At 35.1% G+C, this 24580-nt stretch overlaps 1 protein-coding gene across 4 annotated transcripts in view; it reads right to left on the bottom strand.

Moving 5' to 3' along the window:
* The window catches only part of LOC127873362 (uncharacterized), a 51292-nt gene that overhangs the window by 3545 nt on the left and 23167 nt on the right, over positions 1-24580 (bottom strand). The window contains exons 3-12 of one of the 4 annotated variants that reach the window (XM_052417210.1): positions 21440-21775; positions 20504-20665; positions 18009-18173; positions 16704-16862; positions 14057-14161; positions 9507-9569; positions 4787-5071; positions 3576-3692; positions 3310-3390; positions 1270-1305 (exon numbers count right to left, since the gene is read on the bottom strand). In XM_052417210.1, the coding sequence (XP_052273170.1) occupies positions 1270-1305; positions 3310-3390; positions 3576-3692; positions 4787-5071; positions 9507-9569; positions 14057-14161; positions 16704-16862; positions 18009-18173; positions 20504-20665; positions 21440-21775 (1509 nt within the window). The remainder of the gene's footprint in view (positions 1-1269; positions 1306-3309; positions 3391-3575; positions 3693-4786; positions 5072-9506; positions 9570-14056; positions 14162-16703; positions 16863-18008; positions 18174-20503; positions 20666-21439; positions 21776-24580) is intronic. The other 3 variants (XM_052417211.1, XM_052417212.1, XM_052417213.1) reach the window with 3 other exon arrangements.

Here is a 24580-nt window from a genome sequence, read left to right as displayed (position 1 = left end):
GAAACCAATAAAACATTTTTTTTGTCATACACAAAAGTCTTTTATAAGAAATATATCAAACGAGAGGGCCATGGTGGCCCTGGTCGCTCACCTGAGTAGTATTTACGTTAAACTTGAATGTTAACAAGGTTTTACTATAGCTATAAAAGGAAAACTGCCTGGCCCCCTGGTGGCCATCTTTTTCAACAGACCGCAACCATTTTCAATCTCAGCCAAGATATATTTAGAAACAAGAGATTGCCAAGCAATATGGTCCCCTACCGGTGAAACTCCACCATTGTCAGTAATTTTATTTATTTATTTTTTATATTTGTTGCCATAGCAACCAGAATTCTTGATGTAGGAACACAATGAATTGACGTGCATAATCTCCATATTGCCATCTGTCCTGACTTACTGACAGACAGACAGAGCGCAAACCATAAGTCCCCTCCGGTTTCACCGCCAGGGGACAAAAATGTTATGACGAAGTTTCATGAAGATTGGATTAAAAATATAACTTCTAGAGTGTTAACAAGGTCATATAAGGAAAACTGCCCCTCCCCCTGGCGGCCATGTTTTTCAACGGACCGAAACCATTTTGAAACTCAGCCAAGATTTCATTGGGATAATTGTTTTGACCGAGTTTCATGAAGATTGGACAATAAATGTTACTCCTTGAGTGTTAACAAGCTTATACTATAGCCATATAAGGAAAACTTCCATGCCCCTTAGCAGCAATGTTTTTCAACCAACCGGAACCATTTTCGAACTTGTCCAAGATATCATTGAGACACGTGTTCTGACCAAGTTTCATAAAGATTGAACAATAAATGTGGTCTCTAGTGTGTTCACAAGGTTTACTAAAGCCATATAAGGAAAACTTCCACGACCCATGGTGGCCATGTTTTTCAACCAACCGGAACCATTTCCAACTCGTCCAAGATATATCATTGGGACACATGTTCTGAACAAGTTTCATGAAGAATGGACAATAAATGTGACCTCTAGATTGTTCACAAGGTAAATGTTGACGACGACGACGACGGTCAAAAGGCGATCACAATAGCTTGCCATGAACACTTTGTGCTCATGTGAGCTTATGAGAAAAAAGAACAAAAAATCCCTAAAAATCTAGTAAAAATGATCTCTGACAAATTATTGGAGATCTTTATTAATTATTTGCCAATGATAACTGTGAAATTTCATCAAAACTCAAACAAGACTTAATCAGTTGCAATTAGAAGAAAGAAAGAAATGTTGCAAATAATTATTGCAATAGTAACTTACCACCCATTTTACTAAATATTAGGTTTGGTTTTGCCGCTGAAAGTGTAAAAAAGCATGGAAATAATAAATAACATCAGAGAATTAGTGTTGCTGCATTATCTAAATACACTAATTACTAAATATGGGATGGAAGATGCCAATATATTCTATTTTTGTCTCAAAACTCGGATACCACTCAATCCACTTTTTTTCTGACAACTTCACTTATAAACAAAAAAAAAATACTCTGGTGATTTGTTCACCTGCCTGCTAATATGTTTGTAGTTTTATGACTGTGTCAAAGTCTGAACAGATGGAATGATGGTCAAGGATATTCTACCCATTGAAAAGTGGGCATAAAAACATCAAAAATTCAATCTCAATTTATAAACATGTCTTCCATGTTTTTAACATTACTATCATGTGATTGGTATATTTAAAAGTCAGTGTCTATATTAAACTCAAAATCAAATCTCTGCAATAAGACGTTTTTGAAAAGAAAGATAAACAAGCAAATTCGTTGAATTGATACATGTATCCCCAGCCAAATAAATGCTGTTTATGGATTGGTGATCCCTTGATATATGCTATAATCCTAAAAAAAAAATTAAGTGTAGGGTAGCTGTTTTTATGCATTGCAATTTTCTTCATTGATATCTATACACCCATGCAGTTTCATGTTGAAATCTTATCTGATATATAGCCCTGAAAAGTTATACAAAAACAATAAAGAGCAATAACTCTTATTTAAAAAAGTGTAGGGTTATGGTTCTTGGCCATGGCTTTTCTTCCCATTGTTTCTACACACCCACAAAGTTTCATGTTGAAGTCTAGTATGGTATCTGAGATATAGCCCTGAAAAGATACATCATAAAAAAAACAAAGGGCAATAACTTGTATTTAAGAAAGTGTCGGGTTATGGTTCTTGTGAATGGCACTTCTCCTCATTGATCTCCTTACATCTAAGAAGTTTCATGTTGATATCTTATATAGTGTCTGCGATATAGCCCTGAAAATTTTGTTATTACAAGAAGCATGGCAACCAGGTTTTTTAATGCTTTACAAATTAATTATTTTTAAATAATTGTGGTCTACATATAAGAACAATGACACCATAAAAACACATGTTATTGAGCAGAGGATATTCTTTCTATTTTAAGTAAGAGCCACCTTGACCTTAACACGGATAGGTCTGCAGAGTGGAATAATACAATATAAACCCTAATTATTACACAAAATGTTGTTTTTTTGTTTAGCCTTAGAAAAAGTGAACTTAATGCCACTGGCCCAAAATACAATCCCATCCTTGGGCTTCATAAAAGCTATCGACACACACAGTTTCAGTGCAATACCTCCGTCCATTTTAAGTTATTGAGCAAAAAAGGTTGTTGTTTTTTTAAAAAAAAAATACACTAAAAACAGTAACTTTTACTTTGACTCAATTGACCGCAAATGCAATCCCAAGCTAGGTCTTTAGTAAGCTACCTTCAAAGTTTCAGTGCAATACCTCCATTCAAACTTAAGTTATTGAGTGAAAACTGTCTTTCTATTTTTAGTTAAAGTGATCCTAACGGTCCAAATACAAAAACAAGGTAGGTCTGCATGCAAGTTTGCTACGTACAAAGTTTTATTAGAATTGGTCAAGAGAAACTTAAGTTATGGACTGGAAAACATCATTCTATTTGACACCTCAAGACCTAGCACCTGCTAACCAATATAATAATTCAGTTGAAAACTTTGTTATATATGTGTACACATGCACACATTCTTTTCAATATTCCATATATTGTAGCTCTTCTTGCTAGCAATTGACATATATGTTACACTGATAGTACATAAATGATTTTAACCCTTGACAGTGTGGTGATAGATGCAATAATGTGCCAACAGAAGAAGTAACCAACATAAAAGTCAATGTTGTACTTTAATCTACTTTCATAACCAGCTGTCTTTTATTTAAAGCAAAAAAGGGCATATGAAAAATATCACTCTGAAAAAAGGGTCATTACATAGCATTACAGGTGAAATTACATACAGAAATAATCTGAACTCAATACTTACATTCCTTTGATTTTATTGAAACTGTTTCCAATTGCAAAAGTGGTTCATTCTCTCCATGTCCACTATTTTCACCACCAGTTTCTAGACAGACAAAATAAATAGTTCACTTGTAAAGATTCATATTCATTTAATTTTGCATTTAACATGTTGTTACACATTTTCAAAAAATCAATAACCAAGTACCGATTCGATTGAAATATTTGATATTTCCAAACGTTTTTAACTGATATGTAGGCAATGCACAAAGCATTGATCCAAGACCGTACCTTTATCCATCTTTACACATGGAAGCTCTTCATCACATACTCCTTGATCGCTCTCTTCAACAGGGTTGCCGTCTACACCTGGCAGCCGCTCATCACTCTTGCTAACAGCGTTACCTGCTAAACATCCACATGATTAACAAGAAGCCTGTCTGCAAAATATAAAAAACAAGAGATGTGTTTGTCAAAAACACAATGCCCCCTCCTGCGCCTCTTTGATTTATAAAAAAAAGTTATCATTTGGCAGGTTCATTACTTACCTTCATTTACAGCTTACTACTTCCCTTGGATTTGTTTTTTTGACCTTTGACCCTGAAGGATGACCTAAACCTTTCACCACTCAAATTGTGCAGCTCCATGAGATACACATGCATGCCAAATATCAAGTTGCTATCTTCAATATTGAAAAAGTTATGGCCAATGCACCATTCCGGGGGCATAAAAATGAGTGAAAATCTCCGACCCAGCCACACCTCAACCCCCATAACTTTTGACCCAGGGGTCAGATCAAAATTCCAAATAGTGCAGGGCCGCATATTTGCTCATAGCTACCATACGTGTAAGTTTTAAGGTTCGTGTGCTTATAGTGTACTGTAGGAGGTGATAGTGGCCAGGAGGGACGGACAGATGGACAGACGGCGGAGATAACCACAATATCCCCACGCTTTTCAAAAAGCGTGGGGATAATTAGAGAGCGGGCACTGCTGTAGACCCTGCCCGCCAAAGGTGATTTTATAATACGTCCCGTTTTAAAAAATGGACGTATAAAAATGACTACTTTGTGTACTTTACCAAAGACGAAATAGTATTTATTTAAATCATTACAATCTTTATCTTTTATGTCTCCTTTTATTGTCAGTATGGAAAATTGCACATGAGCAGCCTAGAAGGCTAGTGATAACAAGAGATTGCCAAGTAATATGTTCCTCTACCGGTGAAATCCACCATTGTCAGAAATTTATTTATTATATTTTTTTATTTGTTGCCATAGCAACCAGAATTTTTGACGTAGGAACAAAATGAAATGACGCGCATTATCTCCATATTGCCATCTATCCATGTTTCAAGTTTCATGAAAATATATGAAGAACTTTTAAAGTTACCGCAGGATCCAGAAAAGTGTGACGGACTGACTGACAGACAGACTGACAAACAGACAGAGTGCGAACCATAAGTCCCCTCCGGTTTCACCGGTAGGGGACAATAAAAATTACCATGGAGATTGGTATATGCTGCTCTACCTGGAGCTGTAACCTTCTGAAAACTGGCTGAATACTGCAGGCCCTGGCTGGAAGATGTTGCTTGTCCATCAACGGGCACTGGACTCCCAGGGCTGTGGGTTAAACCAGCACCAGTGGTTGTCATGGTTACATTTACAGACTGTGGGACATTGGTAGGGGTCGTAGGGGGTGGTGACCCAGCTATCATAGAAGGCAAGTTCCCAGGTGATGTTATGAAACTTGGCAGTGGTGCTGGGGAAGCAAGTTCTTCATTTGTGCCTGCACAATACATGTACTCAACATATACAGTTTGTTACATGGTAGCATATTTGCCAGGGAGACGGGCATCTCACCCTGCTTTTTTTACATATTATTTTATAAACCTGGATACATATACTTAACATTGTAGATTTACTAAAAGGGCGCCCTTTTAAAAATAGTACAGAATGCGAAAGAGAATTACCGAAAGCGCACCGGATAAATGCGTTATCTAAAAGATACAAGTTACATTAGTTACATTAGGCAATAGAAAATAAACAACAAGCAAAATTCTGTGTGATCTTGATCTTAGAGAAAGGGACATGAGTTTCTAACATGAAACATTGCTTCGACAATATGATAAATTGTGGTTACTTAAAAAATAGACGGGCTCGAAGGGACGCACATTTGCACATAGCCTCAACTGCCATTGTTACAATAATGTCCTCAGTAAAAATTCAGCTCCAGGTTCATGATGGCCAAAAAAACTCATCCGAGTACTGAAGCATCATTACATATCTGAAAAGGTGGTAACTTGGAGCTCTTCTACTTTAAACATCAGTAAACGTTATGGGATTTATAGAAGTATGGTTTTTCTAAGATTTGACCTGGTGACATAGTGTTTTGACACAAATGATTCTAAATCAAGCATGGCCTAGATATTGTAAAGATAAACATTCTGACCAAGTTCATTAAGATTAGAAGAAAAATATGGCATCTAAAATCTCTAGCCTCTGGAGTGGTAATGAGATCAAATTTACACAATGCACGACAACGCTTGTTAGTCATGTGTGACCCGAATATCTCATAAGAGGCACTTCATGATCAGGTGTACTGAAAAAAACTAAGTTGCCAGAATTCACATGCTGTCTAATATGTTTGTAAAGTCTTATTACTCTATTCGCAAAACATTTTGAGTTTTGCGCAACAAAAGTGAACAATTAATTTTGTTTGCTGAAAAAGGGGCAATAACTCTGGCAATATAAAAATTAATCTGAACCAAAATATTGAGAGCTGCAATTCACATGGTGGTTAATTTGTTTGTAAATTTTGGCAGCAAACCTTTTTGAGTTCAGAAAAATCCTTCTGACAAACAAGGGCAAATCAATATGACCCACCATTGAAAGTGCTGGCATATAGACATAAACATTTGTCTACAAGTCTCTCGGTTTACAGTTTTCCTTACACTATTTGTATCAATGAACAGATTCAACCAGCTCACTTTAAAGTCATGAAGAATTATCTGAAAATTAAATATAGTACCTGATTCTGTGATTGTAACTTCAAGATAGATAATGTATATTACTATATAGCCATTAAAATAGAACAAGGGCTGTTTGTAAAACATGCATGCCCCCCATATGGGCTCTAAGTTGTAGTGACAGCCATTTTGTAAATATGTTTTTTGTCACTGTGACCTTGACCTTTGACCTAGTGACCTGATATCAATAGGGGTCATCTGCGAGTCATGATCAATGTACCTATGAAGTTTCATGATCCTAGCCATAAGCTTTCCTGAGTTATCATCAGGCAACCATTTTACTATTTCGGGTCATTGTGACCTTGACCTTTGACCTAGTGACCTGAAAATCAATAGGGGTCATCTGCCAGTCATGATCAATGTACCTATCAAGTTTCATGATCCTAGGCATAATCGTTCTTGAGTTATCATCCGGAAACCAGTTTACTATTTCGGGTCACCGTGACCTTGACCTTTGACCTAGTGACCTGAAAATCAATAGGGGTCATCTGCTAGTCATGATCAATCTACCTATCAAGTTTCATGATCCTAGGCATAAGGGTTCTTGAATTATTATCCGGAAACCATTTTACTATTTCGGGTCACCGTGACCTTGACCTTTGACCTAGTGACCTGAAAATCAATAGGGGTCATCTGCTAGTCATGATCAATCTACCTATGAAGTTTCATGATCCTAGGCATAAGCGTTCTTGAATTATCATCCGGAAACCATTTTACTATTTCGGGTCACAGTGACCTTGACCTTTGACCTTGTGACCTCAAAATCAATAGGGGTCATCTGTGAGTCATGATCAATGTACCTATGAAGTTTCATGATCCTAGGCCTAAGCGTTCTTGAGTTATCGTCTGACAACCACCTGGTGGACGGACCGACCGACAGACCGACAGACCGACATGAGCAAAGCAATATACCCCCTCTTCTTCGAAGGGGGGCATAAAAATCATAACTGCCAACTTTTATCAATTCATTAAGTTTCTATTTTTGAATGTGATATGCTTTTAAATGTTGTGTTACTATGCAGTAATGCATGCACAAATATGAGCAAGTAAAGGCTGTTATTCTACTAAGTAATTACATTAAAAAACAAGAGTTCCGCGGTCGGAGATGACCGCATTGAAGCCGGATTTTTGATTTAAATGACAGGAAAGTACCTTTCGTGTTTTTGTCAATGCAATACTTAAATTACTGAAATATTGTTCAAAGGTCAAAATGAAATGTAAGTACTTTTCAAGGCATGAGCAAACCTTGTGTTATGTTTTGAATGCATGCATATACATGAACAACAATAACATTTAAGGTCACAAATATGAACTTGAATTGACAATTAGGAAAGTTTGATCTCAATTTTTTTATTAGCAAATTAGTAACATATTGTTTGAAGTTTCCATCAATTTCATTATCAAATGTAAGAAAATAAACTTAGATGAAATAATACTATTTATTGTTTTGCTTTCACATACCTACACAGAAATCCAGACATTTTTACATTCAAGGTCACAGTGACCTTGACCTTAGAATGAATGACCTTGAAATGACCAGTGGTCATCTAAGTGTGCTTGCAAACCTTCATGTCAAGTTTGAAGACTCTATGTCCAAGCATACCAAAGTTATAACAATTTTAACATTTTAACATTTAAGGTCACAGTGACCTTGACCTTCAAATGAATGACATTGAAATGACCAGTGGTCATCTTCTAGTACTGGCCAATCTTTATTTCAAGTTTGAAGACTCTAGGTACAAGCATACCAAAGTTATAACATGAAATAAGAACTTTAACATTTTTACATTCAAGGTCACAGTGACCTTGACCTTCAAATGAATGACCTTGAAATGTCCAGTGGTTACTTACTAGTTCTGGCCAACCTTCATGTCAAGTTTCAAGACTCTAGGTCCAAGCATACCAAAGTTATAACAACTTTAACATTTTTACATTCAAGGTCACAGTGACCTTGACCTTCAAATGAATGACCTTGAAATGTCCAGTGGTTACTTACTAGTTCTGGCCAACCTTCATGTCAAGTTTCAAGACTCTAGGTCCAAGCATACCAAAGTTATAACAACTTTAACATTTTTATATTGAAGGTCACAGTGACCTTCACCTTCAAATGAATGACCTTGAAATGACCAGTGGTCATCTGTTAATCCTGGCCAACCTTCATGTCAAGTTTGAAGACTCTAGGTCCAAGCATACCAAAGTTATACCATGAAATAAGAACTTTAACATTTTTACATTCAAGGTCACAGTGACCTTGACCTTCAAATGAATGACCTTGAAATGACCAGTGGTTACTAACTAGTTATGGCCAACCTTCATGTCAAGTTTCAAGACTCTAGGTCCAAGCATACCAAAGTTATAACAACTTTAACATTTTTTATATTGAAGGTCACAGTGACCTTGACCTTCAAATGAATGACCTTGAAATGACCAGTGGTCATCTGTTAATCCTGGCCAACCTTCATGTCAAGTTTGAAGACTCTAGGTCCAAGCATACCAAAGTTATACCATGAAATAAGAACTTTAACATTTTCGAGCACGCCGCTACCCCGCCCGCCCGCCCGCCCGACAACATCAATCTATAAGCCGAGATTTTTTCGAAAAAAATCCGGCTAAAAACAAGGGACAAAATTGTCACAAAACCAGGTTTTCATTGTGAAAAAAAAATCTGATAAAGGGAGAAAACTCAAACTGAACTTTTGAAATGAACAAACAAAATTACCCCCCTTTGTAAGTTTTTTTTTTTAAATCTATTTTTAGTCGTGGCGACCTTGACATTGGAGATATTGACGTGATTCTTTCGTGCGACACACCGTCCCATGATGGTGAACAAATGTGCCAAATGATTTTAAAATCTCACAATGAATGACATAGTTATGGCCAGGACAAGCTCATTTATGGCCATTTTTGACCTTTGAACTCAAAGTGTAACCTTGACCTTGGAGATATCGACGTAATTATTTCGCGCGACACACCGTCCAATGATGGTGAACAAATGTGCCAAATGATTTTAAAATCTGACAATGAACGACATAGTTATGGCCCGGACAAGCTTGTTCCACCCGCCCGCCAGCCCGCCAGCCCGCCCGCATTCGCCAATCTAATAACCAGTTTTTTCCTTCGGAAAACCTGGTTAAAAACACATGTTCATTTCCATTTAGAAAAGCTATTTGTACTGTAACAATGTAAAATACCTACCATTTGCAAGTAGAAGACGAAGTCTGTCAAGAACTCCAATAATGAGTTTATTGGCAGGTTCATCTGCAAAGAAATAAAATGCATTTAATTGTCAATTTTCCATAGAAATAGCATGTTCAAAGTATATTATCAGGAGTTGTGGGCTTTGGTCAGCATAAGCAATATATTGTAATATATTGGAACCAGGTTTTGGGTCTGGCTACATATCCTAATACAGATTTCTCCATTGTGTTGCAGAACGGCCATCTGTGCTGCTATAAAATTACTGGTATCATATACTTTATATAAGCAATCCATGTATTGCAACAAAATTTAACGATAACAACAGAACTCTCCAAATTGTTCAATTATTTCCTGTTTGCAACGCCTTATTATTTTATCAATTTCTAATGAGGAGATATTGTAAACAAACATGTATTTTCGGTATGAGTCTCAGTAATAAGTGTTATTTCGCTCACGGATGTACATTTTTCATTTACTTTTTGAATCTGTGACAAAAAGTTGGAAAATTCTCATTTTGACAAACTGCAAACAAATCCCTTTAAGAGTAAACCTTGAGTAAAACTTTGACACTGGCATGGACGTTATGTTAAATTAGTGCGATTTAAAAAAGTGTATATTACTACTATGATACATTTATAGAGGTATATCAAAGTCTTGAGATTTAAATGTGTGTTAACCAGGACTATGATATTAGCAGAAAGGTAATTTCAAATTCTTTTCTTTATGACACTAGCATTAAGTAAAAAAATTGTGATTTAAAAAGTGTTTCAAAACCTTTATGCTAAAACAATGAAAATTTGCTTCAGATACAACAATGGTCATGTAAATGGCTTCAAATCCTCCATATATAAAAATGATTACAATATATTCCTCTAGTCGTTGATGAGGGCAAGTTTGTCTGATACTGAAACATGGCTTTTAGATATGGAAGTATAAAACAGAAGCTTGTTATTTGCATTTTAATATGAGAGTTTTCTTTGTCAACGTACTCATAATTTGACACTATAAATCATGTACATGTATGTGAGATTGTGCATTTTGTTGTTTGACATTGCTTGATATGTTTTGGAAAGTTTCAGATTAGACAGACCTTTCCGACAAGACAGAATCATCTTTACCATGAACATAGCCACATGGTTCCTCAGCACAACACACTGTCTAAGGAAAGTTAAAATTGGTTATACCCCCTGTACGTCGTTAATCCAAACTGAGATGGATAATTCAAACTAAAGAAAAAAATGTCGGCCAAAACTGAAACTGAAAGGTAGGTGATTATTTTATCATTTCTGATAATTTAGTAACTATAAGGAAGTAATTGTTCTACATATGTGATAGTGAATGCCTGACACACACAGGCGTTTTGAGTTTTGCAATGATTGAATAATTTTATTGTAAAAAAATGATAAATTTGTCTTCGGAAAATGCTAATTTTCATGAAATGCGACCTTTGTGTTGAATTATTTACACGTTAATTGACAAAAGAGCGAACGAAACCGTAACAGATATGCCAAATTATATCATGAATGTCCTTTAAAATTTTACTTTTAACACCTAGTGTGTTTCTGTGTTAAAATCATGTGTTTGCAGGACTGGTATAAAAGTTTATGGATAAATCCAAACTGATATGAAAATTTCTGTGGATAAAAAACAAACTCAAAATGGATAATTCACAAACTGCGATGTATTGAACATGTTTTCCAAAGACAGGTTGGATATTATTCTTTAAAAACAACTATTTATAACCCAAAACTCACATGATGTGTATAATGGAATATAAAAAATACTTTCAACAAACATCAACATCCATGTATTTGTTATTAGTGAAATCAATTTCAACGGAACTTGCATATATATACAATTGAGATTAGAAGCAGAATAAGCATGCAAAATTTCCATTCCACCTAAACATAGATGCCATAACACGTGTTCCGTGTCATTTTGGATAGCATGAAAAGCATAGAAATTAAAAAATGTCCCTACTTATTATTGAATCACTTGATTTAAAGAGATTTGAGAAGAAGCTGCAGATTAAAGTGGCACTTGCCTGCTGATTCATGTATTTTTCACCATATTAGAGGTTTCGAATATTATTTGAGGCATTACTGATCTGATTTATTATACATTATATCAGAAAGATTGCATCGTATGGTACACAAATATTTAAGGGGCATATCGACGGCTAGTATAGCATTTTACTTTTCGAGATATATTTATACATTGAAAAGAACATATCAAATGATTTCTCAATACACAGACATAGATATTAAAAATCTTCTGTAAATTATGTATTTTAATAATAATAAAAAGTTTTCCCCATGACTCTTTTCAAATGCAAACTCCCTGTATTTCAAGGGCTTGTTACCATAGTGCTCTATGCAGTGTTTTATTATCTCACTCAAAGTTTGTTTATAGTTACTACAATACACGCAAAGGTATTTTGGCCTGTTCTTATGCAATTCCAATTCTTCATACGGGAACTACTCTGGCGATGGGCAAGCACTTTGATAAACTTTTTCTTTCACTTTGATGACGTCATTTTCAATAGTGAGTTGCTGGTGTTGTTCATCTATGTTTGTGGAGCAATATTAGCATATGTACTTTTTGTCCGATAATCTAATTTGCCAGTTGTATTATCTAAGGTAAGTTCTCTCATTTTTAATTTTTTTACGTAATGGTTATTTGTGTTATGGATAAGTATTTCTTTTAGGCGTTAAAAGGACTCTGTACAATAATAACATCTGTAGTTTTCAATTATCTTCTGTTTTACTTGAAAAGAAAACAAAATCATTTTTTGTTATGATGATTGATTAACAATGTGCTAAAATTCTTTTGTTGTCAGCAATTAAATGAATCTCAAAATATATTTCTAGAGTGTTCATTTTAGATAGATCTTAACATAAAGATATCTTGCAGTTTAGTCATTATCCATCGACTTCCTAATGTTAGTTTGGAATTATCCATACACCAATTAGGTCATTTTCCAATTTGTATATTCTTGTCCCAAACAAATACGAATAAATTGCTTTTTCAAGCATTTACACCAATCAAATTTTTTACATACATATATAAAAAGTTAATACATAAGTCCAAGCATTGAAACATTAAAAACATTTGATTATAATTGTTTTTGGCCTAAAACTTTCGACAATTTCATTTACTTTTTCCAGATTTTCAAACATATTCATTGTATTTCGACGAAATTGTTTTTAATTGTTATGGGGTTATTGGCGCATTGTATCTGGCAAATAACATTAAAAAAAACATAACGTTTATTATGTCATAACATACCTTAAATAAACGTATCCTTAGAGATAAATGACTGGAGTCTTTATTTCTGTCGCCATTTTTTTCTCCAGTTTGAATTATCCTACGCAGATTGGATTATCACGTACTGGGGGCGCTTCCAATTATTTTTTTAAGGCATTAGACAATTTAGATACTGAACAAGTTTCAATACAGACAGACAAACAGATTTTCTGGAAAAAAAAATCATATTAAGCATCCTCCAATGTACCACAGGTGGTTAGCGTGTGGCTATGATATTAATTAGTGAAAACATCATTTTGAATGATAAATAATCATATTATAACGAAAAATCAAATTTTCTTTAAAAAAAAAATTCAGTATCAAATATATATTTATAACAAAGTATTCAACTCGAAATCACTCGATAACAGGGTGCATCGCTTTGAACAGCCATTACTTCATCAATTTTGCAGCGATTTTCACGATCTTGGTCTTATTCAACGCAGAAATGAATTTCCTTTATGGAAATGTACATGTCTTGCAATATTTTTACAAATACTGTGTCAACTTTTAAGAAATAACACGATACACAACTCGCGTGACCCACTTAACATCATTCAGACAGTATCTAAGACTGAAATCTTCACGGAGTAAAGGGCATTTTCACTGCAAAGTTCACGGACCTTGATACCATAATTCAATAAAACGTATGAAAAAACATTTTTACCATGCTTGCCGTTGCATTATGCATCAAAACAAACTGTTCAGCGCCATTTAAAACCTTTGTGTACATACATTTTAACTAACTGACATTTTAAACACACGAGTGATTTCATTGGTCCAATGTGGTGTGTCTTTACAACTGGAGATTTCATTCACGAATCCTGTCTGATCGCCGTCAAGTGGGTCAAGCAAATAGTGTTTCGTTTTATTTCTTAAAATTTGACCCAGCATGTGTAGAAATATAACCAGATATGTACATGTCCAGAAAGGAAATTCATTTCTGCGTTGAATAAGACTGGTTCATGAAAATCGCTGCAAAATTGATGGAATTAATGGCTGTTCAAAGCGATGCACCCTGTTTTCGGGTGATTTCGAGTTGAATACCTTGTTATATATATATATATATAAATTTGATAGTGAAATTTTTTTTTTCGGAAAAGTTGATTTTTCGTTATAATATGATTATTTATCATTCAAAATGATGTTTTCACTAATTAATATCATAGCCACATGCTAACCACCTGTGCAATGTACAGGTAGTTGGGCTATAATTATTGAATGGTTAATAAGAGTCTTACATTTTACCGCCAAGAAATATATTATCCCAACGATGATCAGCTGTACACCTAGGCAAACACCTGCACCTACGAAAAAGGCCTCCCTCCATGAGTCACTTTCTTGAACTGAAAAAAAACAGTACAATACATATACATACTTTTCATAACATTTTTTTTTTAATGAATTAAACAAGATTTAAATAATAAGTTTCAGCTAAAATCGAGTATCCTCTGTGTGCCTAATTTCGATCAGGTGCCTAAGTTCGATCAGTTTTTTATGACGTATTTTCGAATACCATCACTAACATCCCGCGCCAGCCTTCCTGCGAAAACTTATAACAGAAGTCGTAATTCCGTCAACCTCTTGTAAAAATGCCGTCTAAACAGGTCTTTATAAATAACAAAGCTTAAATTATGTCAATTATCGATACCTCATTTTTCATGCATTTAACACACTTATATTCTTTAAATCACCATTAAATTTATAAAACATCCATCAAAATACTATTTTCTAAATTGCCAGGGACGCTGCAGTATTCAGGGGAGGTAAGACAATTCTCCGTAAATAAGCGCTTTGTTTACCTGGGGCTCATAAGGGGGCATTCATTAATTAGATCGGCGCATTACATTTTAAGATAATAGACATCTAATTAAGACTTTCATTGTTAAACTAGAGCTCTTTACTGCAGCACAATTGGCACGAAAAACTGGCTTTGAGAAGGGGTGAGACATTCCTACATGTATGTCCACATTGTGTTTAGGAAAAATATCGTATTATAATGTAAATATGTTTGGTTATTTTACAAATGTGTGTTTCTGAGTGTTTAATGTTCTTTTCTGTTACCTTCTTAATTGTTAGTTGTTGTTAATTTTAATAAATATTTAAGACACGCATTACAATAATCTTCAAAATATATGAATATCCTTTCTTTTCTAAAAAAAAAACATTAGAATTTCTCGCTCCTAACTTAATTATTTGTGTGAGCAAATAACTATTTATCTACCCCATGTGAGCCCCCATTTGTGACCTCATGAAGACAGCTGGTCGAACTTAGGAGTGCTTCTCAGTGACGTACATCATGTGGGGGTAATTTTATAGTTTTTAACCGTTTACGGCCGTTTTGTTTGTTTATATTTCATTTTTTTGGCAGATTTGGATACAGTTTTGAATACTCTGTCTAAATACCATAGCAAGTTTTCAGTAATCGTTGTTGATGTCGAGCATGCGCAGAGACAAAGTTTAACGTGATCGAACTTAGGCACACAGAGCATACCAGGAGAAGTCATTTTCATTAATCTGGTTTGATTTCATGTTGTGAACATTCCTCCTCACAACAAAACATCTTTGTAAACATGTCCATGTATCTCTCTGAGTAAAAGTCTACAGATGCTCTTAATAATGCTTTCCCCTATGAATCTGATATTTGTCTTCTTGATCACAAAATGTATAGGGATCTTGCTCCTGTCTTGACTCACTAGCAATATAGTTTTTATGATTCTATGTTCGAGCGTTTTCTTAATTTTGTGTTGAAAATGTTTCATATTAAAAATCCTTGTGACCTTGACCTTTGACCTGTTGATCTTAAAGTTAATAGGCACCTTCCTCTTGTGTTACAAGCATATCTATTCAGATGATAGTAAGTCAAGAAGCGTTCTCAATACTTCCTGCGGGAATGAACTGGTCAACAGACATATCAACCAACTGACTAAACGATAGACCGACCAACTGATAGACAGTTGCAAAGCCATACTCTTATTAAATTTAGGTATAATAAAATGATTCTGTAGAATATAAGGAACTAGAAACCATAAATCATCCAAAACAAGTTGTTTTTAAAACATACATGCCCCTAACTTACATGAATTTTTTAATGATACATTGTCCATAGTTAAAATCAGCAAGCAATACAAGTCAATATATGGATTATTGAACTTGCTGGAATAGGTTTTCGGTTGAGCACAAACAATTTGTGGGACTAGATATTCTATTATGCAGTCCTATTTGGTTTGAAAGCACAGTATGCAAAATTAAACTATCGCCTGATCGCCAATGCGATAAATTCTCAGCTCTGGCGATATAAAAATTGTCTATCAATCACCTGAGTGACGATGAAAAAATATCTGAAGACAGTTTAGAAATAAACAGAAAATAAATCAATTTACGAAAATTCGTTCAAGTGCGCAATCATTTGAGATCGAAATTAATATTGTCGACATTCTGGATATTTGCACTCAGTTCCAATTTTGCTCGGTATTTTATTTCTGATGAGCGGATTGCACGGAAATGAACGGCAACTGACATAAAATATTCGCTATTTTCCGAAAACCTTGAAAGTCAACGAGACGATGCAAATGTCCACCATCTTGAAATATTTTAAGTAATCGATCAGCAAAGTAAAGCAGTGCAATAGAATATTTTAAAGCTGAATGAAGAACATTAATACATCAATTTCAAAGGTTAACCTAACAAAACTCATTACGCACGTATGTTGCACATGGCAAGATTGGTGGCGCCAGATCCCAAATGGGATGCTGGGCATGGCTTGCACTGCGCCGCCGCCTTCAGGTCCTTGTAGAAGCCTTATTTAAAAAAGCAAAATCATTAGAGATGCACAGGAGAATGTTGCGCTCAATGGACAATTAATGTATTACTTAAGCCCGTGTATACCTATGCAGAGGAACTGATTTGTTGCTCCCTCTCTTTTTGTTGTCTTGTGTATGCCACAGGGGGTACAGGTCGTGAGCCACTTGCTCTCCGAGTACGAGCCTTTCGGACAGATCTCACACGTGTTGTCTGGTTTCAGCCAATATCCAGCACTACAGTTGCCTGTTGAAATTGAAATTAAGTGTTCCAGTTTGTCAAATTTAACATTAATATTTTTTCGTTTCAAAATACAACAAAAAATCCACATTTATCAGAATGCATGAGATTGATTTGCAAAAATGTATCACAATATAATTAATTCATATAATATATAAAAACATACGGTTAAGCATAATATGTGCTGCATGTTATTTTTCTGTCTGAAAAGCAAACTTTACCACACTTGTTATGTTGAAATTGCTATGATATCTTTATAAACCAGAGCATATTATTCATATATTAGAAAGTCTTCCTTATTTAAAAGCTTAACAGAATAGCCTTCAAAGCTTATCAGCATAGCCTTCAAGGCTTATCAGTATAGCCTTCATAGCTTATCAGCAAAACATACAAAGCATATCAGCATAGCCTTCAAGGCATATCAGCATAGCCTTCAAAGCTTATCACCATAGCCTTCAATGAATATCAGCATAGCTTTCAAAGCTTATCAGCATAGCCTTCAAAGCTTATCAGCATAGACTTAAAAGCTTTTCAGCATAGCCTCCAAAGCTTATCAGCATAGCCTTCAATGCATATCAGCATAGCCTTCAAAGATTATCAGCATAGACTTCAAAGGATATCAGTATATGCTTCAAAGCTTATCACCATAGCCTTCAATGCATATCAGCATAGCCTTTAATGCTTACCAGCATGGCCTTCAAAGCTTATGAGCATAGCATACAAAGCTTATCAGCATACCATTCAAGGCATATCAGCATAGCCTTCAAAGCTTATCAGCATAGCCTTCAATGCATATCAGCATAGACTTAAATGCATATCAGCATATCATACAAAGCTTGTCAGCATAGCATACAAAGCTTATCAGCATAGTCTTTAAAGCTTATCAGCATAGCTTACAAAGCATATCAGCATTACCTTCAAAGCCTATCAGCATAGCCTTCAAGACATATAAGCATAACCTACAAAGCTTATCAGCATACTCTACAAGGCTCATTATCATAGCCTACACAACTTTACTGAGTAAGGTCCTTAATGAAGCTTATTTAAAACTGCAAAATCGACATCAACAGCATTTTTTAAGAAGAGCAAAATGTTCTAAATTCAAGCTGTTTCCATCATAGTAGAGACACAATCAACCTATCCTGAGCATACCAATGATGCACTGGGAGATAGAAGTGGCCCCTGTTGAGGGAGTAATTTTGTCCAGGGGGCACATCAGACACATGGCAAACAGGCCGTCTGATTGGCTGCGATAGTAACCACGGGAACAGTCTTGGCACACATCGTTCACCATCTCCTTGCCATTGGGGCAGTACGCTGAAACAGAATAACACATCACTGATCAGGTCTAATATTTCATTCATGAAACATAGGATTTAATATCACAAAGGCTTGTAAACATACAAACTATTATGTCTCTTACGTATGATGACACTAATCATTACAATTACATGTAGTCTTATTGATGTTTTGCTTATGTAAAGAAAGAATAAATATTTAATTCAATAAGATATTGACAAATTATTATCATTTAAATCACATACATATTAGCTATAAAAGATTTGCATTCGTTCAAAACTAGTTTAAAAATCAAGACAACTGGATTGCCCAGTTTAAACAGAATAGGCCTGTTTTAACCCTTTACCACTTAGATATGTATTTCGTCGTGTTTGTAGTCCCATAGAGGTTAAATTTAATTAAAGACCTTTCTTACTAGGTTTAAGTTGTAAAGGCTTCATTTCCAACCCTTAGATAATGACGAGCAGCAAACAGCATAAAACCTGAACAGACTGCAAGTTACTCACATGCTGTTCTGGTTTTATGCTGTTTGCACATAGCCATTTTCACTTTGCTTCAGAGTGGGAAAGGGTACAGGGCTTGGTAAAATTTATCTGTGAACGCTCTATTAATTTGTTGTACAAATGTGGGCACCCAACATTAAAGATACAACATAAAACATGATAACACTATGAAACCAGGCATTAAACGTTTTAAATATTAATCTGGTTTAATACAAACAAGGGCTGTTTGTTAAACATGCATGCCCCCCATATGGGCTGTCGGTTGTAGTGGCAGCCATTGTGTGAATACGATTTTTGTCACTGTGACCTTGACCTTTGACCTAGTGACCAGAAAATCAACAGGGGTCATCTGCGAGTTACGATTAATGTACCTATTAAGTGTCATGATCCTAGGCAAAAGCGTTCTTGAGTTATCATCCGAAAATCATTTTACTATTTCGGATCACCGTGACCTTGACCTTTGACCTTGTGACCTCAAAATCAATAGCGGTCATCTGCAAGTCATGATCAATCTACCTATGAAGTTTCATGATCCTAGGCGTATGCGTTCTTGAGTTATCATCCGAAAATCATTTTACTATTTCGGGTCACCGTGATCTTGACCTTTGACCTAGTGACCTCAAAATCAATAGGGGTCATCTGCGAGTCATGATCAATCTACCCATGAAGTTTCATGATCCTAGGCGTATGCGTTCTTGAGTTATCATTCAAAAACCATTTTACTATTTCTGGTCACCGTGACCTTGACCTTTGACCTAGTGACCTCAAAATCAATAGGGGTCATCTTCGAGTCATGATCAATGTACCTATGAAGTTTCATGATCCTAGGCCCAAGCGTTTTTGAGTTATCGTCTGACAACCACCTGGTGGACGGACCGACAGACCGACCCACCGACCGACATGAGCAAAGCAATATACCCCCTCTTCTTTGAAGGGGGGCATAATAATTAATGTGCAATCTTAATTTAGGTTAGCCAGTATGGTATCTTCACATACAATTTAACCATAATTTCTCAATCCAAACTAGAGTTAACGAAGAAAAACTGTCTATTTTTAGAAACAGTGACCTTGACCTCTATCCTACTGCCTGGAAATGCAATCCCAAGCTTGGTCTACATGACATCAACCTACGCACAAAATGTCTGAACAATACCTCAATTCAAACTCAAGGTTACATATATATTGAGCTGAAAATGACTTTTATATATTTTTAGAAACAGTGACATTTACCTAACTTGCCCCATATGCAATCTCATGATTGGTCTGCAGGAAAGCTGTGAACACATATCTTTCCACACTAAAAGTTACGCAATTTTTCTACTTTTAGTTATACATGTGGTGACCTTGGCATTACCAGACCCAAATAAAATCCCTTGCTAGCTCTCCATTCAAGTTTGCTAGACTTTAAGTGTCATCAAGATTGTTTATTACAAACTTAAATTATTGAACAAATCAAGTATTTGAGAGCAGACAAAATTAATTTGACAAATTGGGGTAATTAAAGGGCCATAATTCAGAAAAGCTTCCAGAAAGTTTCATGATGATCTCATGTCAACTATCAGTCATAGAGTGGACAAGATAAATTTTGCTTTTTTGTTAATTCAACAGCCGTTATAAATGTTAATGCAATCTTGCTGGTTATCAAACTTGGATGAGATACTTTGCCCATCTACATGATTATGAGTTCCATAATGATATGACTTAAATTCACTTTGCTAATGAACAGACATCATCCTAAATGGCACAGTCATATCACCCTACAAATCAACTGCCCACCAGCCACAGATGTTCCCAAAATAAATAACCTTAAATAACTATAAGTAAATCATGGTTCCTGGTGCATACCTTTACAATCAGTGGCAAGAGTGGATTTTGTCTGCATGGTGCTGGTGCCATCAGGACACTTGACACAGCTGGTCTGGAACTGCAGGGGCTGGTAGTAGCCGAGGTCACAGTCTGTACATCCCGTATCATCAACAATGCGGTAGGTTCCAGCTGAGCATGTTCCTGCAAGAAGGGGGCACAATATGCAAAAGTAAAAATACTGCAAGAAGGGGGCACAATATGCAAAAGTAAAAATACAAACTACCTTTATAAATCAGTCAAGTTATCAAGTTTCATGATCCTAGGCATAAGCGTTCTTGAGTTATCATCAGGAAACCATTTTGCTATTTTGGGTCACCGTGACCTTGACCTTTGACCTAGTGACCTCAAAATCAATAGGGGTCATCTGCGAGTCATGATCAATGTACCTATGAAGTTTCATGATCCTAGGCCTAAGCGTTCTTGAGTTATCATCCGGAAACCAACTGGTGGACGGACCGACAGACTGACAGACCGACCGACCGACATGTGCAAAACAATATACCCCCTCTTCTTCGAAGGGGGGCATAATAAATGAAAGCTTGTCAGAAGAATATTATATATTTTTTATATTAGAAGTCACAGTGACCTCGACTTTTGACCTTGTGACCCAAAAATGGGTGTGCATGGTGTGTAGAACTCATCAATGTGCAGCTACATATGAAGTTTCAAAGTTGAAGGTGGAAGCACTTTGATTTTAGAGTGAATGTTAAGGTTTTAGCACAACGCGGACAGCGGACGACACGACGAGCTGGCTATGACAATACCTTGGGTTTTCTCAGATTGATCTTAGATACCCAGCCCAGTCCTGGGGAAAATGTAACTTAGGTCAGAAGAGTCGCATATATTTGTATAAGTTCAGATTTGTAACATTCACTAAATAAAAACATTAATCAATATCTTGTCTAAAAAAATCACCTGTATTAACATCATCTGACATAATCACAGAGTGACCATCATTCCATTGACACAAGAATTTTCCAATCAAATTCTTGTTTGGTATTGTCAATACTGCCCTGGTCCCCTGAGAAGAATGTTGACAAATAAGTTCATGCTCTTGAATATTATCTTCAACAGCACAATTTTCATTGTCGCCCCAACCAATTTTCATTGGACCATTGCTGTGCACTTCATAAAATGTGGCCGTTCCAGTCCCAAGATAAACACATTCCACTGCTATTAAACCATTGAACAAAGTTTGTTTCGCTTCTACTTGACGTACATCATGCTGGCTTTGCTGTCCGAGAGGAATGTCTGAAAAAAAGGAATAGTATTGCAAGCACACATGAGTGCATACAGGTAACTGTTCAATGATTAGATTTATTAGCATTCCCCCATCCCAGAGTATTGAATATAAATTGTTCTATTGTGTAACAATCAACAAGGTCATAATAGCTTAAAGTGCTCTCCTGAACACAGGCAATAACAGATATCTGACATCAAATGAGTATCATCTATTAAACAATAGTCATAAGACATCGCACTCAACTATTACTCTGATTTGATAGTATAATGTAACTTATCTGTCAGTCAACTTATACAAGGACCACAAAGACATTTTTGAAGTTGAATATCTGAAGAAATTACATATTATTATGTAAAGCAAAAGATGGATGATAATACATTTTAACAAGAAATGTGACCAAACCAAGATATTGGATGTACAATTTTTAAACAAATTAATTTAGCTGAGTTTAATTTAATTTGCAAGCAAGGTCTGCATCATTAACAACCAACACACACAATTGCAGCAAAATATGTCCATCCTAAATGAAGTTCAAGAAAGCTTTTAGAACATATCTAATGTAAAAACATTACCAAACCCACTATAAAAAAGACAGTTTTAACATTTTACCTACTAAACTAAACTGTATACACTTAATACTGGAAATGTAGACAATTAAATGGAACGTCTTTTAAAAAAATGACAAAACATTAATTATCAATCAGAATACATTAATCAGAACGCCAAAGTGATTACAGACAAAACCTAATTGCTCTAACTCGCTTGGCTCAAATTCTCCTCAAAGAACACATTTTGTTATTGCTACATATTGATATAAGTTTCTGTCGTTTGGCCTGAACTTGCGAGGGTCAAATTGACAGAAGGCGATAGTTTGTGCAGAATAATCAAATATCAGTTTGTTTGTATCCGCCAACATTATTGCTATAGCACGGCCACATAATAGCCAGCGCTTAATAGAAAATATCTCTTTCGAGCACTTCAGGCCACCCTATTATGTGGATTAAATTTTAAATAATGATCTATGTTATATTTATCTACAAGTACTCATTATTTGAGAACAGATGGATATTTTAGAAAAAAAGGCTTACATTCAACATAAGTCATTAATAAAAAACTTATGAAGAAGTGTTTCGTCTCAATAACTCTACTCTTATCTAAGTCAAATGACATGAACCTTATTAAATTGAGGTGTTATTTACCTGAATTTGGTGTAAGCAAGGATTGTGTAATTTGCATTCAATCTTGGAAATTTAGATGATTATGCAATAAATTGTACATCTGAATAACTGTTTTTTTATTATTAACCATTTAAAAAAAACAACAAGAGGGCCATGATGGCCCTGAATCGCTCACCTGACTTACCTTGCCACATGAACTTAAATTCTATCAGCCCATATACAATCCCAAGCCAGATTTCATTAATTAATACATTCTGACAAAATTTCATTAAGATGTGATGAAAACTGTGACCTCTTTCATCAACACAAGGTTTTACTAGCATTGGCCCGGTGACCTAATTTTTGACCCCAGACGACCCATATACGATCAGGGCTCCCCCTGACCCAAAAATTTCTATAGCCAACATTTTAGCCAATTGTAATTTTTTGTAGCCAAATTTTAGAAACTGTAGCCAAAGTTTTAGCAAAGCATTAGAAACCACCTGTTGTAAGTCTAGGCTAAGGGGTGTAAAAGAAGAAACTACAAAGCAAAGCTTTAATATGTTTATTACTATAATCATCATGTGTGCATAACAAAAAAAAACAGTTTACAACAAACCATTTATAGAAGTACATACATCATAACTCAAGCACATGTTCATAAAATAAGCATATGATAAATTTACATTACATGAGCACATGATATCCTGAACATACATTTTAGCAGAAGGCCATAATCCACATCATGTGTGCATAACAAAAAAAAACAACAGTAAAACAAAACATTTATAGATATACACACATCATAACTCAAGCACATGTTCATAAAATAAGCACATGATAAATTTACATTACATGAGCACATGATATCCTGAACATACATTTTAGAAGAAGGCCATAATCCGCCTCAACTTCAATCCAGCCCAAATCTTGAAAGCTTGTTAGGCCTCTTTGTGATCTGAAATAAACAAAATTAAATATGCTAAATTTCAAAACAAAAAGCTCATTTTTAAAAGTGTCAATATATATTTATTATGAACATAACAAAATATTATTGTTATTTTTAATATATTATAAATAATATAAAAATTGTTCATGTATATTCATTTTAATATTGATTGTCATTCTTTTTAATTACCTTTTCATTTTTTGTGTTTTGAAATGTTGTCTTTTTTCAACATACTACACCCAAAGTGAATGAATTTAATTTTTGAAACTGTATGCATATTTTGAAATACATCGTTTTTATTTTTGCATTATAGTCTAACCACTTGAATTCCGAAAGCCAAACATCTTTGAATGATCTTTTATCAGATTTGATTTTTTTTAGATCGTGTCATGAGATTCGTAAGAGTCCAAAGGACGCTTATTGCCTATGGTCGCCATAATGGCAGTCGCAGTTTCCGACACTTTCGCCGAAAATGTCAAGGGTTTTATACCCGTTCATCCATCGTCATTCATAATTGTAACACATTTAGCCTTTAATCATTACAAACATTACGAACTTCTCGAAATTAAAATCAATTATCAACTTCTTTACTTACGTTCATTGTGTGACTAAGTTGATAATTGGCTAACGGCTTTTACTCAAATTGATTGAAATTGGCAGCAATCTTTAATTTTTAATCAGTTATTGTTTATTTAAGTCCATAAGAT

Source organism: Dreissena polymorpha, chromosome 3 (assembly GCF_020536995.1).
Source record: "Dreissena polymorpha isolate Duluth1 chromosome 3, UMN_Dpol_1.0, whole genome shotgun sequence".
Lineage (NCBI taxonomy): Eukaryota > Metazoa > Mollusca > Bivalvia > Myida > Dreissenidae > Dreissena > Dreissena polymorpha.
Note: the sequence above shows the minus strand (reverse complement) of the source record. Positions and strands in the feature narration are given on the sequence as shown.